We start from the raw sequence: 27103 nt of genomic DNA on the forward strand, positions 1-27103 counted from the left end.
AAAACAGCCGATTCCCAGGCCTCTTTGTCTGCAAAGCTGGTTTCCTGGTGAGTCCAGGGCTGAGCTGAGTGCTTCACTGGGAATAAGGAGCAGGCCCTTCAATTACAAATGGGGTTAGCAGGCCTCCTCTGCAGCATGATGGATCAGGTTTCATGGGAAATGGTTTGACAGAACACCTGCCCTTGCCTGCTAGCTGTTGTGTTTGAAATATCCATTAGAGGAATGTTTTTGCAGCTTTAATCCTCTTACCTTCCCTCAGACCCCTCTTATGCATCTTCTCTTTGTGCACTCTTCTGACTATTTTATTAACTTGTTCACACTAATCAAATGTTAGTAGGCCTACTCTAGTTTCCTTAGTCCTTAACAGGCCAGCTCTTAGGTAACTGACTTTTCTTGATTTGTCACAGAACTTTGTGCTTCCTGTGAAAACACATAATAATTGGGTTGTTGGAAAAGTCATCACACATTTTAAATGAATTTTTTACTATCTTTATTTATCGGATAGAGACAGCCAGAAATGGAGAGGAAGGGGGTGATAGAGAGGAAGAGAGACACCTGTAGCACTACTTTACCACTAGCAAAGGTTTCCCCCTGCAGGTGGGGACCAGGGGCTTGAACCTGGGTCCTTATGCATCTTAACATGTGTGCTCCAATCAGGTGTAACACACCGCTTGGCCCCTATATAACATTTTTGCATAGAAGAATTCATCATAACTTTTCTGACAACCCAATATTTTGGGTTCCAGACACAACTGTGTTCTCTTGTCTCTCCAGTGGTTAATTTCTTAAGAAAAGATGAATCTTGTGATATAGAATCTGCCTAGGACCCCTGATTACACAGATTAGATGGGCTTGTCCAGACACAGATCACAGGATATGCTGTTCCCTCTTTATACTCACAGAGTGTGTCAGTCACCTACCTTCCTGGCTGTAGGAAAAAAAGAAAAAAGAAAACAAAAGACTTTTAGAGGGACATGGGGTGTGATTGCCATACACAAAACTACGAACTGGCATGTTTTATCCTGAGCCCTCTTTGAATTTTCTTTCTCACACCTTCTGTTTCCTTCTATAGCAGATGCTTAGCAGAATAACAAGTTAAGTGATGGTATTTGCTCTATGTTTGCGCATCATCATAATCCAAATCTGTCAGCTCTTTAAAAAAATAGTTTATTTTTATTTGTTTGTTGGATATAGACAGAAAGAAACTGAGAGGGAAGGGGAGCTAGAGACTGGAAAAGATAAGGGCTAAGTGCACATATTACAAAGTGCAAAGACCTATGCAAGGATGCCAGTTCAAGCCGCCAGTTCCCCACCTGCGGGGGGGGGGGGGTCACTTCACAGTGGTGAAGAAGGTCTGCAGGTCCCCTCCCGCCCTCATTTTTACCCAGAGCACTGCTCAGCTCTGGCGGATGGTGGTGCAGGGGACTGAACCTGGGACTTTTGGAGCCTCAGGCAAAAGTCTCTTTATATAATCATTAGGCTATCTACCCCTGCCCTCTTTGTCTCCCTCTCTATCTTCCTCTCCTCTCTCAATTTCCCTCTGTCCCATACACAAAATGAAAAAATGGCTGCCAGGGGCAGTGTATTTGTAGTGCCAGCACCAAGATACAGCAATAACCCTGGAGGCAAGAAGAGACAAGGGGGGTAGGGGTTGGGAAAGATAGAAACTTACAGCATTGCTTTACCACTCATTACGTTTTCCTCTTGCAGGTGGGGAGCCAGGGGTTTGAACCTGGGTCCCAGGTGAACTCAACCAAGTATGCCAAAGCCTGGCCCCAAACTATCAACTGGAGGCTCATTCCCCCATCCAATTTGCACTTTTCATAGCTATAGGTTGCACTGCACCTAGATACATGTGCCCCTAACATAATTTGCAAACCTAAACACTTTTAAGACATTCCCTCAATCTACCCACTTCTCCCTGGATCTTCCTTAAAAATCAGAATTCAATTTTGTTTAAGTGAGAGGGCAGGCAAAAAGGGCATCTTCCACTGGAAGATCTTTTCCATCGGCTCAGCTGAACTCGGAGAAATATGTCTTTCTACTCATCTAGGCATTTCCCACATATGGACTGTCCTGTGCCACCTGCCTGCCTGTTCTCAGGATCACAGAACAAGCCTGCACTCATCTGCTGAGGTTTGGATGGGTTCCACCATATCATACTAGGGCACTGCACTGGACTCACTTGGCACAGCTACGTGGATGGCTTGGCAGCCCTGGGGCCACTGGCAAGTTTCTGAGCTGACTGATAATTCTTCTCCCCAACACTCCTGGTCTCCAGGCCTCAACTTGTCCTTAGGATAGTGACTTACCACGTCTAGGGCTAGAGTTACAAAGCACAGCCAGGCTTTGTCCTAATGGAGCACTGAAAGACGTGTTGGTCCTTACTTTTCTTACATCTCAGTCCCTTTGATAAGATGGCAAAAGTGCAGTGGAAATAAAACTGCTGAGAGCTTTCTTTGGCAGAACTGGTGGCTCATGGCTCACCGGATGGACTTAGAAATGGATGCCGAGAAGGTGAAGAGGTTTTGGCACTATCCTTCTGTGTGGCCTCGTTCAATTTAAGACTCCTATGTTTCATCAGTGAGAAGGGAAGCATAATATTAATTCAACCTCTGGGTCATCTGAGGAGCTACAGTTAGGCATAATCTCCTGGGTCATCCCTCTGAAAATATAGTGCTCCACAGAAGTCTCAGAAGCTATGCATTATGGGTAGTGACTAAGCCTGTAGACCCAGCATACACGCCACTGAAGCCAACTCCAACTGTAGCGCACAAGGCTAGGCAAATGCAGCAAGCTCTGTAGTCAGCATTCTACACAACAGCACCCCTCCATGCATTGTTGATTCATTCATTCCGCTGGCTAGGAGCTACAAATTTGCCTATTAAGCCTGGAACCACATAAGATATAAGAAGACAGAATTCCTAACCACAGGGAGCCCGACTCTAACAGACAAGATAGATCAACACAACACACAAAGCAGGATACAATAAATACAAGCAGTGTCTCGAGGGTTAGCCCTGACTTCTTCCACCAGCACTGCAGCCTAAGTCAGATCACAATGACCTGCAGAGCAACTGAGAAAGGGAGTGGTTATATGATCACTGCCCTGATCTTCACAGGAAGAGAAAGTCATTTAATACATTTGCCTTTTGGGATTATTTTCTGCCTCTTCTACTATACAAATAATTCTGGCTCCAAAGTTCTCTTCTGACAGTCATGGAAAAATAACATAAACTGTCTCAACTGTACTTTCTGATATAAAAGCAAGGTACGCTCTCTTTCTCTTTCACTTAAATAAAAAAAAATTTTTTTGGAGGGGGGAGGAATTTGTAGATGCCAAATGCATTAAGCATGAAACCTTGTGCTTCTATCTTGCCCTTTGAGTTGAGGTGGGGTTTATACCCAGATTTGAGCTATGGGAGAAAGCTGAGGATAGAGAAGAGATTAAAGAGCTCGGATGGGAGAGAGAGGGCAGAGATGAAGTCAGAAGATCAAAGGCAAGACAAGAGAGGTGGGCAGGAGAAGAGAAAAAGCACAAAGGAAGGCATGTGAGAAAAGAAGGGAAAGCAAAAAAAAAAAAAAAAAAAAAACCTAGTTTGCAATGTCATTTAATGATTTGCAATAAACTGGACTAATGCTTCAGGAATTTCTTGGCTTGAACCAACTAAAATATATTTTTTAAAGACATAATAAGAGAAGGAGAAATGTGATTAATCCTTAAAGACAAGTCAAGGGTGAGAGACACATCTCCGCTGAATCTGGCAACCAGATGAATGGAGAAGAGGTCTGTAGCCCATCTCATTAATCTGACTTCAGGGCTGCTATGAGGTAGGGCTGGCTGGTTAGCAGAACTGGGGAGTTTCTTTTGGATTAGATGGAGGAATTAAATGGTTTTTAAAAACACACTGAAGAAAGAAAGAAGGGGAAAAAAAAAGATTTACTTGCCAGCAACCCACATCACACATATTTCTCTGATCAACCAAATATAAACTATAAACTTAGCAGTGGGGAAATTAATGTGAATCTTGGTGGTCTGGACTCATCAGAGTCAGAGCTGGATCCTGGCATAGTCTCCAGTAGGGCTGGCAGGCTCTAGGGGAAGAGAGGAGAGAAAATGGGAGGCCATAGCAGTCAGAGGAAAAATGGAGACAGGCCATTGAACATGGCCCTTAAAAATAGAATACTAGGGCTGGGGAGACAGCATAATAGTTATGCAAAAGACTTTCATGCCTGAGGCTTTGAGGTCCCAGGTTCAATCCCTGTCACTAACATAAGATAGAGCTGAGCAGTGCTCTGGTTGGTCTCTCCCACACCCCCACCCTCACTCTCTCTCCCTCTCATTAAAATAAAAGGAATAAAACATTAAAAAAAAAAACATAATTCTAGGTAGGAGAGGCAGGAATACTGTCACATGACCAGTGAGGCTCATACATGAATCCAACTTTTTCTTTCCACACACATGGAACTATAAGTGTCGGCTATGCCATCTACCCACCATTCTTTTTTTTTTTTTTTTTTAGTTTTTTTCATAGAGACAGACAGAAATTGAAAATGGAGAGAAACACTACTTATGTAATTTTCTCCCCTGTACGTGAGGACTGGGGGCTTGAACTCACATCCTTGTGCATAGAAATGTGATAACATTCTATCAGGTGAACCACCATCAGGCACCACCACCCACCATTTCTGACAGTGTCCTGTAAACCACAGTCTAAGAAATTCCAGAGTTTCCTCTAGACATTCTACTTGCTTTTAAATGTCTTTTATGCTTCTGATACTCATCATTTTTTTTTCTAAACCTTTTCTAAATTTATTTGTTAAATCTTCTATCTATTTATATCCTGAACTCTTGCTTCATGTTGTCTTACTTCCTTCCTTCAAACTTTTAGCATACCAGAGTTAAAAGAGTATGGTCACAAAGATAATGGAAATAGTTCCTGTTCTCAGGCAAAGAGACAAAGGAGAGTGCTATCCACAGTCAGAAGGCTTGGGAAGTTGAAAGGTTCTGGTTCTAGTCAGAGAGTTGGTGCTCTATAGTGGAGGATGATATTGGTCTGGTGGAAGGTAAAGTATACATATCTTGGGGGGATGAGAACTGCACTCCTATGACAAAAACACTCCTGTAAGTCAACATTTCTTTAGTAAAGTGATCTTTAAAAAAAGAAAAGATTTTCCAGGAAGAGAAAAAAAAGAGAGAGACTTTTTTCAGAGATAGAAAAGAGAGACTTTTTTTCAGAGATGAAAAAGAGAAGGAAGAGAAGAATATAATACTCTGTATGAGGTGGGAGCTTTCTGAGGTGAGAAGAGGTAAAGGAAGATGTTGCAGACAGAGGGGGCACCATCTCAATAGCAAGGAAAATGGAGATGAGCAGAGGAAAAGGCAAACTATGCTGGGTGTGGGGTGAGTGATGATGGAAAATAAACTTAGATGTGATCAGAAGAATCACAACAGTTCGGTCTGAGTTTACTCTGTGGTTTCTGATGTCTTCCAATGTTTTGAAAGTAGAATGGGGTCTGGGTGGTAGTGCACCAGGTTAACTGTACATAGTAGGAAGCACAAGGACCCACGCAAGGATCCTGGTTCAAGCCTTGGGCTCCCCACCTGCAGGGGGGTCACTTTGCAAGCAGTGAAGCAGGTCTGCAGGTGACTATCTTTCTCTCCCCCCCTCTGTCTTCCCCTCTTCTCCCATTTTTTTTTCGGTCCTATCATAGATATATAATTTTTTTTAAGTGGAAAAAAAATGGCCTCCAGGAGCAGTGCATTCATAGTGCAGGCACTGAGCCCCAGCGATAATCCTGGAGGCAAAAAGAAAAAAAGAAAGTAGAATGGCACAGTCACTCAGAATTTAGGAGTAATTCTCACTACAAGAAAAGATGTTTTTTGCCTCAGCAAGTTCTTTCCCATTTGTACTTACATACTGTCTCACCATTAAGATACAGTCCTTTATCTTAGATGTGAACACTCTGTCCCATTTGTAGGACAGACTTACTTTCTCTAATTTCCAAGGTTACTGCCAGATTCTAAAATCAGTTAAAAGTCTAGAAACAAGGTCAAAATGTAAATCCCAAAGCACTGCCACACACACACACACGGAAACAGGGGCGCTGAAGGGTTCATTTGCTCTCACTTTAGAGGAACTATTTGCACCGTGTTCCTTATTTATTTCCAGTGATTTCATGTTAGTCACCAGTCCCCTCATCTTCTGTGCAAAACTCTTTGCAGGGTTTGTTCTAGTTTATTGACACTCTAGTTTGTACCTGTTTAACAGAATATATGGTCCTACCCTTTTAGCTTAGAAAATGTACTAGGATTTTTATTCAGCATGTGGCTGTACATGCAAAGAATAGGTTAAGACTAGGTTATAGTATTAGTTTTAAGTATGCCCTTGGTAGAAGATGAATCACAGACAAGAAGTCTCATTTTGGTAATGACCAATGTTAGAGAATTGAAAAGCTGGGCTGGCGTTTGACAGAAAGTTGCTGCCCAAATGCCCTGAGCAGAGACTACATCATACCTTTCACTAGGTGCTTGTGCTAGGCCTGATGGGGTTAATATTACCAATGAAATGTGAAGATTTCATTACAATATGCAGGGAAATTCTCCAGGTATGAAATTTCTGCCTATATCCAGTGGAAAGCAGAAAGAGTAAATGTCTAGGAGGTAGCATGGTGGATATTGCACTGGACCCCCAAGGACAAGGTCCTGATTTCAATCCCTGGCGTGACAAGTGCCAAAGTGACACTCTGGTTCTCTCTTTCTCTCCTCATTCTCTCTCTCTCTCTCTCACATCATGATCAGATAAATAAATCTTTTTTTAAGAGGGGGTGGTAAGTGTGACTTGGATCTAAAGCTATATTTCTTAGTTATTTCCCATTTAAACATTCCAGTTGTTTAGCATCACTATGGTCTAAATTCTTTCAGTGATTATTGTTCAACTGGCAAAATAAAACACACAAAACTTAAGGTACAAAGCAGCTAAGTTCAAGCTTCGTTTTCAACACTCTCCCTGTGTGTAGCTGCTGATAGTCTTGTCTCTGAGTCACAGGCAGACTTATAATCATCCTGGCAGGTATTTCAGGCCAGCTTTCAGACAGATTTTCTTTTCTCCTGGGGCAGCTCAGGAAGCCACCTGTATTTTCTTTCCTCCCCCAACCCTTCTTCCCACAAACACCCCTTCCTCTCCAAGCAAAGACCTTACACGTGATTCCCTGAGACATGTAGACCAACAACAAATGTTTCACCACTGAAGCAAATGATACCTTTTTGTTTTGCCAACAAGTCCCTGACTAAATCAAACTGGGGTATGGAGTGGTACTGAAACAAATACTCTAGTGTGTCCTTTCTTAATCATAAAGATGTAAATGTTCAGTGGGAAAAGAGGTGGAAACCAGGTGGGGCTGGAAAGTGGGTATCAGAAGAAAGACAATCATCTAGTCACTACATTTCAGTTTAATTGGCCTCAATGGAAATTAAACTTACAACAGAAGTATCTGCACTATCCTGGAAACTATACTGGGTTTAGGGCTAAGTAAGCACAACTGAATTTATTTTGTGTAAGTTTTGAGAAAAATATATGGAAGGAACTTAAAAGAAATCTAAATAAAGGTGGTCCTACACACATTCTTCTAGGGTTAACTTCCAAGTCTTCCTCAATCCTTTAAAGTTGAAATGAAGCACTGTTTTCCTGAGCTCCCATTAAAGTCCGTTTATATTTCTCTTAGGCTACTACTCATGGTCTGATTTTCTTTATGATTCACGTTACTGCAACCACTCATCTCCCGCAAACTAAGGTCCTCTTCCAACAAGGGCTGGGTCAGACTGTGCTCTGCTGGGAATTCTAAATACTCCTCAGCTCTGTCTGTGAACACCAATCACCAAAACATCCAAATACGGAATTCATTGGAGATTGATGTTTATGGTTGTTTCCCAAATTGGACTCATCAATCTCCAGCCTGTTTTCCCTATGGATTTTGTTTAATTAATTAATTAATTTGTTTGTTTGTTTACTTATTTCAGCAGAACACTGCTTGGCTCTGGCTTATGGTGGTGCTGCTGATTGAACCCGGAACCTTTGATGCCTCAGGCATGAAAGTCTTTTTGTGTAACCATTATACTATCTCAACAGCCTTCTCTATGTATTTTGTAGTTGCCATTCTCCACAGTCACATCAACCAGTTCTTTAAAAAAAAAAAAAAAAATATATATATATATATATATATATATCTCCCATTTCACTACTTTTCTCTCTCATACATCTATCTTCCCCTCACTCTACCTTTCTTTTCTTCTCTCAGTGATTTAACAGAGTTCTACAAATTTCTAAGATTCCAGGGGTATGATTTTTTTTTGTCTCCAGGGTTATCACTGGGGCATGGTGCCTGCACTACGAATCCACTACTTCTGGAGGCCATCTTTTCCCTTTTGTTGCCCTTGTTGTTGTTGTTATTATTGTTGTTGCTGCTGTCCTTGTTGTTAAATAGGACAGAGAGAAATGGAGAGAGGATGGGAAGACAGAGGGGGGGAGAAAAAGACAGACACCTGTAGACCTGCTTTACTGCCTGTGAAGTGACCCCCCCCCCCCGCAGGTGGGGAACCAGGTTCCTTATGCCAGTCCTTGCGCTTTGTGCCATGTGGCTTACCCTGCTGAGCTACCGCCCGCTCTCCCCCTGCCCAGGGGTATGATTTTACAACCACACATGGTCATTGTAAATCATCAAACCCTTCACCAAAGTTCTGTGCTCCAGCTCTACCCTAATTCTCACAAAGTTCTCACAAAGTCCAAATGAAATTCAGTTACCATTGTTTTTTCAGGTTCATTTGTTTTTATCATCTATATTCCACATATGAGCAAAACCATGGAGTAGTTGTCCTTCAGAAAGGTAGGTAGATGGTTCTGCTTCTCTGGTGAACTCTGACTGAAACAGGAATAAAAGAAGCTAGAGAGACTCAAAGAAATAAATGTCTGCAAATGGCTACTGTAATTCAGAGAACTAAAATAAGTCTAGGTCAGATCCGATAAGACCTTAATGAAGTGTCTGATGGGAATCACAGCCAGGAGAAGCTGAGTAAAAGGAAAACATGTCTACTATTGGTTCAGTAGCACAGAGTGGGAACATCTGAGTCATGTCCAGTGATACTTGGGAAAAGAAAGATAAGAGGAAGAGGAGAGAGAGAGAGAGAGAGAGAGAAGTCAAAGGTTTTCAAAAAAGCAAGAATTACACAAGATGGCCTGAAGCAAGGCATTAAAAGATTTATCACACATAATTTAGGTTAAATAGAAAAATTCTCCACAGGGGAGGGTGATGGCTTGTCAGGGAGAGTAAAGACACTGTAGTTCACATAGTGAAGAAGACTGGGGTAGAATGATTATATTCTTTGGGCAGTTTCATTTTACCCGAAGACTAGGGCGGAAACAGATCCAAGCCCACTACTTACTGTTTGGAGGAAGGGAGACTTGCAGTGCCAAAGATTTATTTTGGAGCCTTTCTTTTTATATCAAGGTATATCTGGCATCCAAGTGAAGGAGGTCTAGGTGAGAAAAAGTTCTCTGCTAACAGTCACCTTCCCCCCTTACCTTCACTCTGAATCTTCAGTCAGCTGCTAGGTATCTGTGGGAGCTCACTAAGATGAAGGAGGAAGCATCCTGCCAGGTGGGTCAAACAGCAACTGCTTTGTCTGAGACTGTATGTACGTCTGTGTGTGCGTGTGCGCGCGCGCGCGCACACACACACACACACACACAGATGAGGCCAGAGGAAAAGGAAGCCTTAAATGCTGGCTGTGGGTTGGTGTGCATGCATGTGTGCGTGCACACCAGCACACCACAGCCCAGCCTGGCCTCTAAAAACAGACCTTGCCTTCCATAATCTCTTCTACCACTCAGCCTCCTTCCTACATCAGCCAACCAGCTAAACACAGCCCCCATTCTGCTCAGGAATGTGCTTTCAGAAACTTAATCTAACTGCTGAGTCTGGGCCAAATCCCTCGTGGCAGAAACCCAAAGACAGCACCCCCTTCTCCTGGCCCTCCCCACCACGCCATCACTGCCTCCTCCAAATTTGGGAGGATACTGTCCTACTCCACCAATTCTTTCTTCTCCATGACACAACCTCCCTTCCCCCAAAACCAGCTCTCTCAATTTCCAGACCTTCTCCATCCTCTTAGCCAGGCCCAAGCATTTCACTTCTGATTCATGTCTAAATGACAAGCCAATGGTTCTTGGTTTTCAAACAAGACTCACTCAGCTTTTGCACAAGCCCTTCTTCTCTCACTGTGCCTTTTGGGTTGAAACCAAACCCTTCCCTTTGTCTTCACTGCCAAATACAGATCCCCTCAAGCAGCAAGAAGTGGCCAGGAATTTTTTTTTTTTTTTTTTTAATAAAGGCTATAAATGTTCTTTCCTCACATAGATACACCTTGAAGTATAAGAAACGGATCCAAAATAAACTTGGGGCTCTCCAACTCTCCCTTCCTCCAAACAATAAAAGGCTCAGCCTGGCTCCAAATTAGGCCACATGAATGGCTATGGATTTTTTTTTTCTTTTCCTGAGGTTCAGACATGTGTTGACCATTTGCAGATGGAATCTTCCTTGCAGATGAACAGCACTACCCTTTAAAGGCACAAAGGGTGCTGAAAGGCACATTTGATTTACAATGAACAACGGGAAGTCAATTATTTGTCCAGCAATAGGAAAAGGGTTTAGGATATGATGGTAGAACCACTCGGGATGTTCTAGGGCCATTAGTAATTATGGCCATGCTCTAAAGGGCTAGGGAAACAGAATGGAAGGCACAAGAAGGAGCTAGCTGAAGTGAGGGTTACATTGTCCATTCAAATGAAAAATGCATCAAGTTGTTCACTTACAATAAGTTGACTTCATGTACTTTACAGGATGCATTTTAGGGTCCATAAACCAGAAAGCAAATTATGGTCATTGTGGTCAATGGAAAATGCTATGGTCAATGGAAAATACAGTGTTGAGGGGAGAGGGGAAAATAAGGATAGAAAACAATATTCAGTGGTCCAGGATGCATTGGACTTTCAAGCATGCGGTCCTGAGTTCAATCCCTGGCAGCATATGTACCAGAGTGATATCTGGTGCTCTCTCTCTCTTTCTCACACCATCATTTCTCATGAATAAATAAAATAAAATCTTTAAAAAAGAGAAAGAAATGACATTCAGATGCATCATATGCAACAGTATAAAAGTATGGGAAACACTCATTTCTTCTAAAATGTTTCAATTAATTAAAGAATTTACTTATTTTCTCTACCATATCCCTGCTCAGCTCTGGATTTATGGTGGTGCTGAGGAATGAGCCTGGGACTTTGAAACCCCAGGCATGAAAATCTTTTTGCACAACCATTATCTCCCCGGCCCTGGGAGGCATTATTTTCCACAGTTCTCAATTTTCTATAATGTAATTTTAATTATAATTAAAAAATATAAAAGGACTATGATGGTACGTAGAACTCCAACCCAGCCCTCCTTACTATAATGAGCTAAGCCCTCCATACCCTCGACCCTCTGCCATAAGCACAGCTGGAAGGGAGGAGAGGCTATGATGGTGGTCAGCGCTTGCGTCCCTCACCGAGCACTCACAGCCTGCTCCCCAGAGTCCTGCCACTCACATGCAATGGGTGATCTTCTGCCAAAGAAGGCAAGTGACTTCTGCTCTGTGGAGAAGCTGGGGGCTGGGGAGGATGGTGACAGAAGGTAAAACCAGGATTTGTTTGGCTTTCTAAAAAGATGGCTGGGGACCATTCTTGACGTCTTCCCTCCTCTGGGAAAAACAGGTCACCCAACTATCTCCCAGGGGAAGAAAATTTGTTGGTGGCCTCAGTTACCTTCTCCCATGGAATGAAAACCCTCTAGGATCTGGGGACTAGAGGTCATGGGAAGAGCTTTCCTCACCGGCTGTTCTAGTGTTAACAAATTTACCCATTCCTTATACTTTACTTTATTTTATTTTTTTTATATTTATTTATTATTGGATAGAGACAGAAATTGAGAGGGGATGGGAAGATAGAGAGGGAAAGAGACAGAGAGACACCTGCATCCATATTTCACCACTGTGAAGCTTCTCCTTTGCAGGTGGGGACAAGGGGCTTGAACCCAGGTCCCTGCACACTGCAACATGCACTTAACCACGTGTGCCACCATCCAGCCCCGTATACTTTGCAGTTCTTAGTATCTCCTGGCTGTAGGCTCAGCATCCTTCAGAAGTTTGATCAGTCAGTTCTTACTTGCCTGAAGTACAATGAACAGAAAGCCAGAGCCAGTGTGTATTGGGTACCTCAGTATGCCCAAAAGGTAGTTGTCTGTGAGTGTAATGTGCAAGTCTTCTCCTGGCACTCTCCTTGGATCACACTGTCACCAATCTCTTTGTATTTTTATTCTTTCTATTCCTTTGTCATGGCCTCCTTTTTAATCCTCTCTTGTTTGCACTCCAGGAATTTAGAATGCACATACCCTTCACAGTGGGGGTCAGGATCCTAAGTGCTGGATGGGCAAACTCTGCTCAGAAGCCTTGAAGATGCCCTGACCAGGCCAGAAGTGAAGAAGTAGGACAAGGCGTGGGTCCTGAAGGGGCAGGGAGAAAAGAGCCACACCCAAAACCAGAGTGACCCAGTGGGAAGGTTTGGCATGGTCCAGTTTTAGGGCCTTGAAAACAGGTCAACCATGTTATCAGTAATGACCAGTTTCTTCCTTCTCTCTCTTCCCTTCCCTTCCCTTCCCTTCCCTTCCCTTCCCTTCCCTTCCCTTCCCTTCCCTTCCCTTCCCTTCCCTTCCCTTCCCTTCCCTTCCCTTCCCTTCCCTCCCCTCCCCTCCCCTCCCCTCCCCTTCCCTTTCTTTCTCCCTCCTTTCTTTCAGCACAGACCAGTTTCCCTCCTTCTAGATTATCATGCCAGACATTGTTTCTTTTCAGAGATCAGTTTCTCAAAACAACTGTTGGTCCCCCACAAGAGGGAATAATTAAGCTGCCGTCACTCTCTGATTTGCAATTTCAGTTTCTCAGGTCTCTTTTATGGTAAGATTAATGATGACAGGGGTACGAGTGGTGCGGGGGAGAGAGAGAATGGATGAGAGGAAATGAGACTGAATTGTGGCAGAGAAGCAATGGAGCAACACTCACTGGCTAGTGTCACAGTGGCTGGCACGCTGGCCACAGCCCCTGCAGGTGTCCAGGCTACACACTGGTACCGTCCCACAGTGTGGTTGTTGAGGGCAGTGATGACAAGATTCCCACGAGTGATGAGCATGCCCAGGGCATCATGGGAACCATTCAGCTCCTTCCCGTTCAGGCGCCAGGTGGTGTTCACCCATGGTGGTTCCACTACACAGCCCAGGATCACAGTTCCTCCGAGTTTCTGGACGGTGGAAGAAGGCTGGACGGTGACCTGAGGGATCTCATCTGGAGGAAGAGCAAGGATGTAGCAATGAGGTGACACCTCAAAGACTTATCAATACAACCTTTTAGAAGCAAGAGCACCCTGACAGCCTTTCAGAGCTGAGCAATCAAGAGATGCCGATCTATCTCTGGACAACTCTGGTACCTTTGGGTCCATTCCCCAAACTCATCTTGTTCCCCAAAGTAGAGTAGACTAGTATGGTGAACAGGCAAGAGCTTAGACCTCAGAGTTGGAAACCCTTAGGTATTTCAGTGCCACTGTTTCTGAGGCAGGTAACTTCAGCTTTTTTGAGTTTCAGTTTCTTATCTATAAAATGTGGCTTGTAATACTTTGTCTCAAAGGGTTGTGATGAAGTTTACAAACAATGCATGTAAATTGCCTTCCATATGCTCATCTGTTGAGTGCTTATACAGAAAAGCTACTATTACTTCTCCTTCCCCTTTTCCATTATATATCTGAAATGCTTAAATACACAACTAGGGTGGGGGTAAATAGCATAATGGTTATGCAAAGAGACTCTCATGTCTGAGGCTCCTAAGTCTCAGGTTCAATTCCCTTGCACCACCATAAGCCAGAGCTGATCAGTACTCTGGTAAAATAAACAAACAATCAGCCTCAAAAGAAAAGTTTAAAATACACAACTATATATCCTGGGATCACTTCTCATCTTGTATTACTGAACAGTCCCCTTAATGTTTCCAGCTGACACTGGGGTGACAGGGAAAGGGCTGAGAGAGGAAGGGAAGGCCTTACTCACTTAAGTCGGCAAAGCAGCCTGTGGTAGCCAAGAGGAGGTAAACAAGTGGGACCTTGGGCCTTGTTCCTCTCGGAGTCATCTTCATCCCAGGCAGCATGAAGTGTCACAAAGACTCCAAAGTCCCATATGTCACCAAATATACTCAAAGAGATTCTGCAATCCTCTGCAACAGTCTGCTGTGAGAAAAAGAGAAATGACCATGGTGAGAATGCCAGTACACCCCTGTGGTGGCCACTTTGTCCTTTCACCCATTTCTATTGATACCTGTCTGTGCCATTCAAAGTATTGACCAGTCCATGCTACAATAAGACCAAAGAGCTCTAGGTTCTAGAAAAGGCTTTTTAGTTTCCTTCTAGAGCTAAAAGGTGGTTTTGTTTCGTAATAGTGAGAGCTGGGCAGGGGGAGACAGCATAATGGTTGCACAGAGGATTTTCATGCCTAAGGCTCTGAGATTCCCAGGTTCAATCCCCAGCACCACTGTAAGCCAGAGCTGAGTAGTGTTCTGGTTGAGCACTCTCTCTCTCTCTCTTTCTCCTAATTAAAATAAATAAACAAATAAAAATAATAGTAATAGTAATAATAATAATGTGAGAGCTTTGTCCAGTGCACTGACAGCAGCAAGGACAAGGGAGCCCAGGATACAAAGAGGTCTGCAGCCACACCCGGGGGTCAGGGCTGTGACTATCAGGTACATATGTTGGAAAGAGTGGAATTTCCTTTACCACTTACTTATAGGTGGCCATACAGCCACAGTCACAGGGTATGCTGTATCTCACTGTAGTACAGACTGGGAGACTCTGCTGAAGCCCTCATTTAGGGGAGGTTATGTAATAATGAATCTTAAGAATCTCAAAAACTTGTGAAAGATTTCCTGTTTTGACTCACTCTCACTCTACACCTCAGACCTGTGAACTTTCTTTGAGTCCTAGAATCAATCTATTAACCTAAGTTTATCTGCAACCTCTACTCCCCAAACACAAACCCAGAAAAAAGACATATATCCTCTTCTCAGAGCATGTGACTTATTTTAACTTCAACTTACTGGCTTCCATTTCTCTCTGAGCATAGTTACTAGAATTCTGGCAACACCCCCCCCCCCGCCATTGTTTTTTATCACTACACAAAATGTTGATCTGATATTGGCCTGCACTGCATCTCCATCCCTGAACAATGCCTTTGATCTCTCAACTGCACTACCCAGTCAACCAGTTGCCTGTTCTCACTGCCTGCCTAGAACCTAACTCCTTCTCTCACACAGTATCACTTATGCCTCACTAAAACTATGGTTCTTGAAAGATTCATCAAGGGTGGGGGAGACAGCATAATGGTTATGTAAACAGACTCTCATGCCTGAGGCTCCTAGGTCCCAGGTTCAATTCCCCCCACTACCACCACCATAATCCACAGAGCTGAGCAGTGCTCTAGTATAAAAAAAGAAGAAGAAAAATGGAAGATTCACCAACATCACATAGAGGCAAGTGTTCATGATAACACACACTTCTGCCACAGCCTAAACCAAAATGTTGCTTTCACTGCTGTATTTTTAGAACATTCAGCCAATAATGAAGGTGTGTGAAATCCTCGTTAGGCAGAAAGATAGCAGAATCAGATCAGATCACAGTGAAGGCAACATGTGGACATCTAGACAGTGGAAACATTTTCTCGAATTATGTACATGAAGCCACATTGATAGTATAGATAGTATATTTAAAGAAGGGCGACATATGTTCAATATTCTTCTTCTGTACCAGTTTATATCAGCAACTCTTCTGTTTTTTATATTTATTTATTTATTTATTTATTTATTATTGGATAGAGACAGAGAGAAATTGAGGGGGGTGGGGGGAGGTGAGAGGGAGAGAGAGACACCTGCAGCACTACTTCACCACTTGTGAAGCTTTCCCCCTGCAGGTGGGGACCAGGGGCTTGAACCTGCATTTTTGCACAAGGTAATATGTGCACTTAACCATGTGTGCCACTGTCTGGCTACAGGTTCTTTTTCTGTTTGTTTGCTTTTTTTGTTTTGTTTTGTTTTTTAATATTTTATTTCTTCAGGAGAGGAAAGGAGACCACAGCATTGCTCAGTTCTGCTATATGTATTGAACCTGAGGCCTCAGGCATGCAGGTATTAATACTGTGACCTATCTTCCTTGCTTTTAGCCAGCAATTTTTTCAAAGAGTCTCAGTCACCATTCAAAAAAAAAAAAATACTGAAGTTGCCCAACTGAGAGCTGAGTTGTGGTCTCTAGTTTCTGGAGTTGTGATTACTGCACTACTTGTGGAAAGGCCTGTTCTTTAGCTTTTTATTCTCAACTCCTGGTCCTGATGGGGGAGGGGGGGTTGCTAAGGCTGAGGCTCAGGTCTAGGCACAAATATAACTGTGCAAAAAAAAAAAAGTACTTGGAATTTGTCTGTCTGAACCTCTGCTTCCTTCAAACTTCTTTTGACTTTTTTTTTTGGCCTAATTGCTAAAAGAATAAAAGGGGGGAGTCGGGCTGTAGCACAGCGGGTTAAGCGCAGGTGGCGCAAAGCACAAGGACCGGCTTAAGGATCCCGGTTCGAACCCCGGCTCCCCACCTGCAGGGGAGTCGCTTCACAGGCGGTGAAGCAGGTCTGCAGGTGTCTATCTTTCTCTCTCCCTCTCTGTCCTCCCCTCCTCTCTTGATTTCTCTCTGTCCTATCCAACAGCAACTACAACAATAAAACAACAAGGCAACAAAAGGGAATAAATAAATAAAATTTAAAAAAAAGAATAAAAGGGATCACAGTAGCTCTGACCAAGATAACAACATCCCATCAGACCAGATCTAGGATCCCAGCCCCACACTGCAGGTCAGGTGAGGTCAGAATGTTTTCCACGAGAATACACATTTGACTCAAATCCACATGGATCATTCTCAAGGATAGACCATATGTTAGGCCACAAAGACAGCATCAGCCTATTCAAGAGCACTGAAATCATCCCAAGCATCTTCTCAGACCACAGTGGAATTAAACTAACACTTAACAATCAACAAAAGATTAGTAACAGTACCAAAATGTGGAAGCTCAACAGTACACTTCTTAACAACTTCTGGGTCAAAGAGGAAATCAAGGAAGAAATCAAAATGTTTCGAGAGTTCAATGAAAATGAAGACACAAGCTATCAAAATATTTGGGACACAGCTAAAGCAGTCCTAAGAGGGAAGTTCATAGCTATACAAGCACACATTAGGAAACAAGAAAAGGCACAAATAAACAGCCTGATTGCACATCTTAAAGACCTAGAAGAAGAACAACAAAGGAACCCTAAAGCAACCAGAAGGACAGAAATTACTAAAGTTAGGGCAGAAATAAATAACATTGAGAATAGGAAAACCATAAAAAAGATCAATGAAAGTAAATGTTGGTTCTTCGAAAGAGTAAACAAAATCGACAAACCTTTAGCCAGACTAACAAAACAAAAAAGGGAGAAGACCCAAATAAATCGGATAGTAAATGAAAGAGGAGATATCACAACAGACACTGCAGAAATTCAACATATCATGCGAGGCTTCTATGAACAACTATATGCCACCAAGTTAGAGAACCTGGAAGAAATGAATGATTTCCTAGATACCTACCAACTTCCAAAACTAAGTAAAGAGGAAGTGGATAACATGAACAGGCCCATCACAGCTAATGAAATTGAAACAGTTATCAAAAATCTTCCCAAAAATAAAAGTCCTGGACCAGATGATTTTACAAATGAATTCTACAAAACTTTCAAAGAAGAACTAATACCTCTACTTTTAAAAGTCTTCCAGAAGATTGAAGACACTGGAATACTCCCTGCCAGCTTCTATGAAGCCAACATCACCCTGATACCAAAAGCAGACAGGGACACAACCAAAAAAGAAAACTACAGACCAATATCTCTGATGAACATAGATGCGAAAATATTGAACAAAATTCTAGCCAACCGGATACAGCAGTATATCAAAAAAATTGTTCATCATGACCAAGTGGGGTTTATCCCAGGCATGCAAGGTTGGTTTAATATACGTAAATCAATCAATGTGATCCACCACATCAACAAAAGCAAGACCAAAAACCACATGGTCATATCAATAGATGCAGAGAAAGCCTTTGACAAAATACAACATCCCTTTATGATCAAAACACTACAAAAAATAGGAGTAGATGGAAAATTCCTGAAGATAGTGGAGTCTATATATAGCAAACCTACAGCCAACATCATACTCAATGGTGAAAAACTGGAAGCAAGAATGTTTTCCACGAAAGAGCACCTTCCTCTGGATTCCACTCCCCCCCCCCACTTGTATTCCTTCCCTTTGTTCCCGTGTCTTTGACATGGGAGGACCTCCAAGACCTTGCCACCAGTCTCAGAAATTGCAAGGGGGGCATTTTCTAGGGAAAAAAAGGGTTGAATGAAAAACCTTAAAGCTTTTCAAAAGTTCTTTCTTGACCAGTTAAAACAATTTCCTGTTGGTGTGCAGAGTGTGCTTTTTTTTTTCTTTTTCAAACAACCTGGCAAATCAAAGGGTCATATTATCTGTGAAGTGAACTTAAGGAAAGCTGCAAATGATGTGAGCATAGCTGGAAAGGCAGTCTCAACTAGCTCAGGTACCTCTGCATGAGGTATTCTCCTTTTAATCTTTATAAAAACTCAACAAGGTTGGGACTATTATCCCCACTTACAGGTGAGGAAATTGAGTTCTAGAGGTTAAGTAACTTGCCCAAGGTCACATAAATGTAGGTCTGGAATGAAACCCAGCTTGGACTGATTCCAAAGTTTTGCTTTTAACCACAATAATAATCCTTTTCACTATTTTATTTCCTAGTCAGTGCTTCTGCACCTAGTGGGTGCTTAACACATAGAGTTGGGAAAAGGATGACCTACTGAATTGTTGAAAGGTCATGACACAGTTTTGCACAGAAAAATATGTATGACTTTTCCAACAACCCATAGAACAGTGAGGAATTTGGACAGTGGTTTTTTGGGTAAATGTTTATTACAAGTTTACAACTCAGTACAAAAGAACAAGCTTTTGGTTTTCTTTTAATTTTCCACATACTTGTTTTAATTCTAATTTACTGTCCTCCCAAGAAACAATATGTTCATATAGAACACCTCATGGGTTCCCAAGACGTTGCTTTTTAAGGGCATGCTCCACTTTCCCTAGCTCCTTAAGGAGACTGGTGACACCTGTTCCCTTCTCTCCCCAAGGAAGGAAGGAAGAGAAGCAGAAAATAAATGCTAAGTAATAAAAGTCAGGAAGAAGACAAACAAAGAGGGCTACTGCTTATCTGAGCACAGGGTGGCTACAGAGGTGTTTGGGTTGTAAAGTTGACAAAGATTTTACTGAGGAAATTCACCCCAGACCCCTCCTGCTTAATGAGAGCCAGTCAAATAATTCCTGTTACTTATTATGCACTCTTTGTAATTTATAAGGTTTAAAATGGAAACAGACACCAATACTGCTGTCAGCTACCATTCTACTCTTAAAAGCAACAAGAAGTAAAGATATTACTGCAATAAACTATAAGACTTGTAAGAACTCTGCTGGTTATCTTTGGGAAGTTGGGGATACAGAATTTGGTGGTGGATGTGGTGTGGAATCATACATTGTAATCTTACAATCTTGTAACATACTATTTATAACAAATTTTTAAAAAGTCTAAAAAACCCTAAATCTCTGGGTTTTTTAAATGAATGAATAAATACATTTTTTCCTAATTACCAATCTAAAGCAATGATGGACTTTGAAAGTAATGTCTTATAATTATTTCAAGAGTAGTTGATGTACTTTGTAGAACATTTAGGAAATACAGAAGAGTAGGGGCTATGGAGCAGCAATAGCTGTGTTTCTCTCCTCTCATCTCCTCTCCTCTCCCAGGCAAACTAGGCATACCAAAGGAGAACACCTGGGATCACACAAGACAGGACTAGAATGACTTCAAGAACCCAACAAATCACCGGTGAGTGCTATCATGTATGGCTTGTGGACAGACAGGAGCCTAGGGAGAGATTAAGTGGCTGGTAACAGTCCAGCAGTTTATGAGTTGAGACACCACCTCCAGTCCCTTTCACCAACAAGGGGACAGCTGAAGGGAGGAGAGCACTCCCCTGAGACTCACCAAATGCAACTGTGAGTTTCCACTGCTACTGCCCTCAGAATCTGGAACAGTGGTGGAAGAGGCCCTGTGGTGATACCAGGGGACAGAGAACAAGGAAACTCAGGAGAAGATCTATACTTCCATGGCTTAGCAGTGGGGCTGTGAAAGTCTCTTTGCATAACCACTGGATTATCTCTGCCCCACCCTGCTTTATCTCTTGGTCAGGAGTCAGTGATTAAGCTAAGACGTCTACTTACAGGTTAAAAGCCTTCAGGCTCCCATAGCCTACAGGGAAGAAAAAGAACAAAAGAGGCTTTTAAACCACTGAGCTCCAACTCAGGGATTAGAATAATATTGAAACAACTGTCAGTTTCCACAACTGTGAAACCTTTAATTACCTTACTTAGACACAAGTCAATCCAGGCAAGCGTGATCAGTAATTTGAAAAGTACTAAGAGAGGGCCCTCATAACATATTATATAAAATGGTAAACCAACAAGAAGAAAAATTGGAGAAATGAACCAGGATAAGAGTCCAGCTAAAAGCCCCCCAAAGGGTGAAGCACAAAATAATGAGGTCAACATCCAAACACTAGTTAAGGAAATAATTGCAGGAGGGAGTAAAGAGTTTGAAAGAATTGTCATCAGAAATGCAGAAACAACAAATGAGACTCTGGAAGAAAACACTCATTCTCTCAAGGTTATTAGAGAGATGAAAGCTGAGATAGCTGAGCTAAGAACACAACTAGCTGAACAAGCTAACACAGTATCAGAACAGGGTAACAACATAGATGAACTCCAGAAAAGAGTAGAGGGGAGAGAGAATAGAATCAATGAGGCTGAAGACAGAATTAGCAAGATCGAGGATGAATTAGAGACAACTAAAAAAGAAGTACGAGATCTCAAAAAGAGATTAAAAGATACTGAAAACAACAACAGAGACCTATAGAATGACTTCAAAAGAAATAATATACGCATTATTGGTTTACCAGAGGAAGAAAGAAAGGGAGGGGAAGAAAGCATTCTTCAGGACATAATAGCTAAGAACATCTCTAGTCTAGACAACATCAAAGAAATACAGAAATACAAGAAATACAACATCAAAGAAGCCCAGAGGGTCCCAAACAGAATTAACCCAAGCTGAAAGACACAAAGACACATCCTATTTAGAAGGGAAAGGAATAAGGATAAAGAAAGGACCCTGAAGGCTGCAAGAGAAAAACAAAAGAGTCACCTACAGAGGAAAACCCATAAGATTATCAGCAGACTTCTCCACACAAACACTGCAGGCCAAAAGACAATGGCAAGATATCTATCCAGTACTCAATGAGAAAGGTTTACAACCAAGACTACTGTATCCTGCTAGACTATCATTCCGACTAGATGGAGGCATCAAAACCTTCTCAGACAAGCAACACTTGAAAGAATTAACTATCACCAAATCTGCCTGAAGGAAGTTCTGACAGGTGTCCTGTAAACAGTCAGATCACCATAAATATGCCATATATCAGAACACTCTAAAAATCTACAAGAATGGAATTAAAATATCTTCGATCTTGGATATCAATAAATGTCAATGGCCTGAATTAAAAAGCACAGAGTAGGAAGATTGATCAGAAAATACAACCCAACAATATGTTGTCTACAGGAAACCCACCTAACTCAAAAAGCTAAACACAGACTCAAAGTGAAAGGATGGAAAACTATCATACAAGCCAATGGCCCACAAAAAGGGCAGGAACAGCTATTCTCATATCTAACATGATAGACTTTAAAATAAATAAAATTTAAAAACATAGGTATGGACACTACTTAATGCTCAGTGGATCAGTCAATCAAGAGGACTTAACAATTATTAATATCTATACAACCAATGAGAAGCCATCTAAATACATCAAACATCTCTTGAAAGAGCTACAGCAATGTATTAACAGCAACACAGTCATTGTAGGGGACTTTAACACCCAACTCTCTCAACTTGACAGATCATCCAGGCAGAAAATCAATACAGACATGAGGGAGCTAAATGAGGAGATAGAAAAACTAGAACTATTGGACATTTTCAGAGTCATTCGTCCCAAAAAACTGGAATACACATTTGACTCAAGTCAATAGGGTCATTCTCAAGGATAGACCATATGTTAGGCCACAAAGACAGTATCAGCAAATTCAAGAGCACTGAAATCATCTGAAGCATCTTCTCAGACCACAGTGGAATTAAACGAACATTAACAATCAACAAAAGATTAGGAATAGTCCCAAAATGTGGAAACTCAACTGTACACTACTTAACAACTACTGGGTCAAAGAAGAAATAAAGAAAGAAATCAAAATGTTTCGAGTTCAATGAAAATGAAAACACAAGCTATCAAAATATTTGGGACACAGCTAAGGCAGTACTAAGAGGGAAGTTTGTAGCCATACAAGCACACATTAGGAAACAAGAAAAAGCAAAAATAAACAGCTTGATTGCACATCTTAAAGGCCTAGAAGGAGGAGAAGAAGAAAGGAACCCTAAAGCAACCAGAAGGACATAAATCACTAAAGTTAGGGCAGAAATCAATAACATTGAAAATAAGAAAACCATACAAAGATCAAGGAAAGTAAATGTTGGTTCTTCTGAAGAGTGGACAAAATCAACAGACCTTTAGCCAGACTCACAAAACAAAAAAATGGAGAGGACTGAAATAAATTAGATCATAAATGAAAGAGGAGATATCACAATAGACACCCCAGAAATTCAATGTATCATGAGAGACTTCTATGAATTACTATAGGCCACCAAGATAGAGAACCTGGAAGAAATGGACAATTTCCTAGATACCTATGAACTTCCAAAATTAAGTAAAGAGGAACTAGATAACATGAACAGGCCCATCACAGCTAATGAAATTTAAGTGGTTATCAAAAACCTTCTCAAAAATTAAAGTGCTCAACCAGATGGTTTTACAAATGAATTTTACAAAACCTTCAAAGAAGAACTAATGCCTGTACTTTTAAAAGTCTTCCAGAAGATTGAAGACACTGGAATACTCCCTTTCACCTTCTATGAAGCCAATGTCACTTTGATACCAAAAGTAGACAGGGACACAACCAACAAAAATAACTACAACAATAAAAAACAAGGGCAACAAAAGGGAATAAATAAATATTTTTAAAATAATTTTAAAATATTTTAAATATGTATTTATTCATTTTGGATAAAGACAAATTGAGAGGGAAGAGTGAGAGAGTGATTGAGGTAGAGAGTGTGAGAGAGAGACACACCTGTAGTACCACTTAACCACTTGTGAAACTCCCCCCTAAATGAAAACCAGGGGCCTGAACTTAGGTCCTTGTGCACTGCAATATGTGCACTTAATCAGGTATACCACTACCCAGCCCCAGGAACACCTAATTCCAGTGTATCTTTGTCTTACTGTGAAATGAACAGGGTATAGTTTCAAAATTGGGTAAAGGTAAAAGAAATATTCTTTTTCTTGGCAACATGTAGAATGTTGATATCCTTCATTATTCTATACATTTTCTCAGAAAAAGAGGCAACAACAAGGAAAAAATATAAAACTCAGAAGGAAAAATCTGTTCTTGCCATGAGTTCCTCATTGAAACTTAGGTGTTCCTTATTTTTAATGGTTATTTGCACATGCAAAAGAAAAGAAAATTTGACTACTGGTATACAAGCCCCTCACTGAAATAATTTGCTTCAAAGAAACATTTCTGAAACTTCTCAAAAGAAAGAACAGAATATACTTCTGGCATTCATTGAGGCTATGCATGAAAAATTACAATTTAGGAGTATTTACTTTTAGTGAAAATTAAAAACAATTGAGAGTCACTCATGGGTAGAAGGTGACTAGAGGGGGGAAAAAAGAAAAAAACAAAGAAATAAAAAAACAATTGCACACCTCAGCCTCTGATTACCTAGCCCACTGCAGCTCTCTCTCAAAGGGGCACTTCCATATCCTAACCAAAAAATACACTTTGTAGATAGCACAGCAAAAGCTCACAGTGATTGTTAAAAAAAAAAAAAATAGTGGTCAGTATAAGATCTAACAGAGTTTCATTGGTTGAGAGGGCCTGTCTACAGGAAAATGAGGCATAATTCCTGACTTCTAATTACATTTTCTGCATGTTTCCTATTTTCCAGATTAAGATTCACTTTTCCCAGTTGAGTTTGAAGGCAGAAAGAGCTTTTGCTCCTATATGAAGTTAGTGTGGGGTTGGGGAATATATGTTGTGCTCTGGCAAAGAACAAGTACTCCTGCATATGAGAATGATTCTAGAGGAAATAGTAGGGAGACAAGTGAACTGAATTCTTAGAGGGCTGAATATGTGAGTACAGACAGACTCAGGATAATTAGCAATGATCATTTTTACTTAAAAAGTTGTGCTTTTGGGAGTTGGGTGGTAGCGCAGCAGATTATGGGCAGGTGGTGCAAAGCCAAGGATCTGTTTAAGGATCCCGGTTCCAGACCCCAGCACCCCACCTGCAGGGGAGTCACTTCACAAGCGATGAAGCAGGTCTGCAGGTGTCTTTCTCTTCCCCTCTCTGTCTTCCCCTCCTCTCTCCATTTCTCTCTGTCCTATCCAACAACAATGACATCAATAATAACTACAACAAGGGCAACAAAAGGGAATAAATAAATTAAGTAAATAAATAAGAATAGTATTTTTTTTTTAAGTTGTGCTTTTACTTATAGATCTAATTAAAGTCTGTTGTTGTGGTGGTCAGGTGTCGAGCTGCACTGCGGAGAAGAGATAGGAAGTCCAGAGCAAGTGGGTTACACAAATCTTTATTATAGGATGGCGGGGGGGAGGGGGGGGGTGGCTCAGGCCACGTGGAGTCAGCCGACAATGGCCGTCCCCACTACCTGACCACGGGGCGAGAGAAGGGAGAGAGATCTGAGAGAGAGCCGAAGGAGCCGAGAGAGAGAGGGCGAGCCGAGAGCCCAGAGAGAACGAGGGGGGGGGGAGGGGGTTTTTATTGGGCGACAACCAGGGGTGACGTGTGGGGCCAGGATTGGTTGAAGGGGGCACTGCTAGGATTTCGTGGGGCATGGTAAAACCTGGGGGTGGAGACTGCATCAGAATAATTCCTCAGCGTCAAAAGTCAAACATTTTTTTAATATTCATTTATTTATTCCTTTTTGTTGCCCTTGTTTTATTGTTGTAGTTATTATTGATGTCACTGTTGTTGGATACGACAGAGAGAAATGGAGAGAGGAGGGGAAGATAGAGAGGGGGAGAGAAAGAAAGATAACTGCAGACCTGCTTCACTGCCTGTGAAGTGACTCCCTTGTAGTTGGGGAGCTGGAGCTCCAACTGGGATCCTTATGCTGGTCCTTGCACTTTGCAGCACTCATTTCCTTAACTCACTGCTCTACTGCCCGACTCCCCGAGAAACATTTTTAATAATAGAGAGTTAGGGGGAAAATAATAGCTAACACCTAACATATCAAGTTTTATAAATGAGGAACAAGTGTACAGAGGCTAAGTAAACCATTTGAAGATGGTTTCCCAGTTAGATAAAATGAGAGATTTAGGCTACAAAGGCAGGTCAGCAGGTTCCTATTTCAGATACATACAGAACATTCTGTCCGACATCAGCAGAAAACATGTTCTTCTCAAGCACATATGAATTTTTTTTCTAGGATACACCATACATTATGTCACTAGGCTTTAGTTCAAGAAAACTGAAATCATACCAAGTGCATTCTCTGACCAAAATGGCATGAAACTAGAAATCAGCTAACAAGAGGAAAACCAGAAAATTCTTAAACACATGGGAAACTAAACAACACTTTCCTGAACAAACCATGAGTCAAAGTGCACATTAGAGAGCTGGGCAGTACTGCGGTTAAGTGCACGTGGTGCAAAGCGCAAGGACCAGCAGTAGGGATTCAGGTTTGAGCCCCAGTATCCCCACCTACAGGGGAGTCACTTCACAGGCAGTGAAACAGGTCTGCAGGTGTCTGTCTCTCCCCTTCGCTGTCTTCCTCTCGGCTCTCCATTTCTCTCTGTCCTAACCAACAACTGCAACATCAATAACAATAAAAACATAAAAACAACAAGGGCAACAAAAGGGAAAATAAATATAATTTTAAAAAATTTTTTAAAGTGCACATTAAAGATGAAATAGATTCTTGAGACAAAAGGAAATGAAAACACCACATAGCAGAACTTATGGGGTATAGCAAAAGCAGTTCCAAAGAAATAAATTTGTAGCAATAAACACCAATATTAAGAAGCAAGAAAAATAAATAAATAAGTAATCTGTGTCTGAAGGAACTGAAAAAGAATAAATGGAACCCAAAGTCAGCAGAAGAAAGGAAATTACAAAGATTAGAGCAGAAATAAGTTGGAGATCAAACAATAAAAAAGACACACCAAACTAAGAATCGGTTCTTTAAAAAAAGGGAGTCTGGGGGTAGTGCAGCTGGCTAAGCACTTGTGGCGCAAAGTGCAAGGACCGGCGTAAAGATCCCAGTTCAAGCCCCAGCTCCCCATCTTCAGGGGAGTCGCTTCACAGGCTGTGAAACAAGTCTGCAGGTGTCTGTCTATCTTTCTTTCCCCATCTCTGTCTTCCCCTCCTTTCTCCCTTTCTCTCTGTCCTATCTAACAATGACAACATCAACAACAATAATAACTACAACAATAAAAAAAAACAAGGGCAACAAAAGGGGAAATAAATAAATATTAAAAAAAGAATTTTTTTTTAAATTAGGGACTCAGGTGGTAGCGCAGCGGGTTAAGGCACGTGGCCACGCAAAGCACAAGGACCGTCATAAGGATCCCATTTTGAGCCCCTGGCTCCCCACCTGCAGGGGAGT

At 41.7% G+C, this 27103-nt stretch overlaps 1 protein-coding gene across 4 annotated transcripts in view; it reads right to left on the reverse strand.

Moving 5' to 3' along the window:
• The window catches only part of BOC (BOC cell adhesion associated, oncogene regulated), a 95598-nt gene that overhangs the window by 26280 nt on the left and 42215 nt on the right, over nucleotides 1-27103 (reverse strand). For 3 of the 4 annotated variants that reach the window (XM_060198366.1, XM_060198367.1, XM_060198364.1), the window contains exons 3-4: nucleotides 14176-14351; nucleotides 13142-13420 (exon numbers count right to left, since the gene is read on the reverse strand). In XM_060198366.1, coding sequence (XP_060054349.1) covers nucleotides 13142-13420; nucleotides 14176-14272 — 376 coding nt within the window. In that variant the 5' untranslated portion in view covers nucleotides 14273-14351. The remainder of the gene's footprint in view (nucleotides 1-13141; nucleotides 13421-14175; nucleotides 14352-27103) is intronic. The other variant, XM_060198365.1, reaches the window with a different exon arrangement.

The sequence above is a fragment of the Erinaceus europaeus genome, chromosome 9, assembly GCF_950295315.1.
Source record: "Erinaceus europaeus chromosome 9, mEriEur2.1, whole genome shotgun sequence".
Lineage (NCBI taxonomy): Eukaryota > Metazoa > Chordata > Mammalia > Eulipotyphla > Erinaceidae > Erinaceus > Erinaceus europaeus.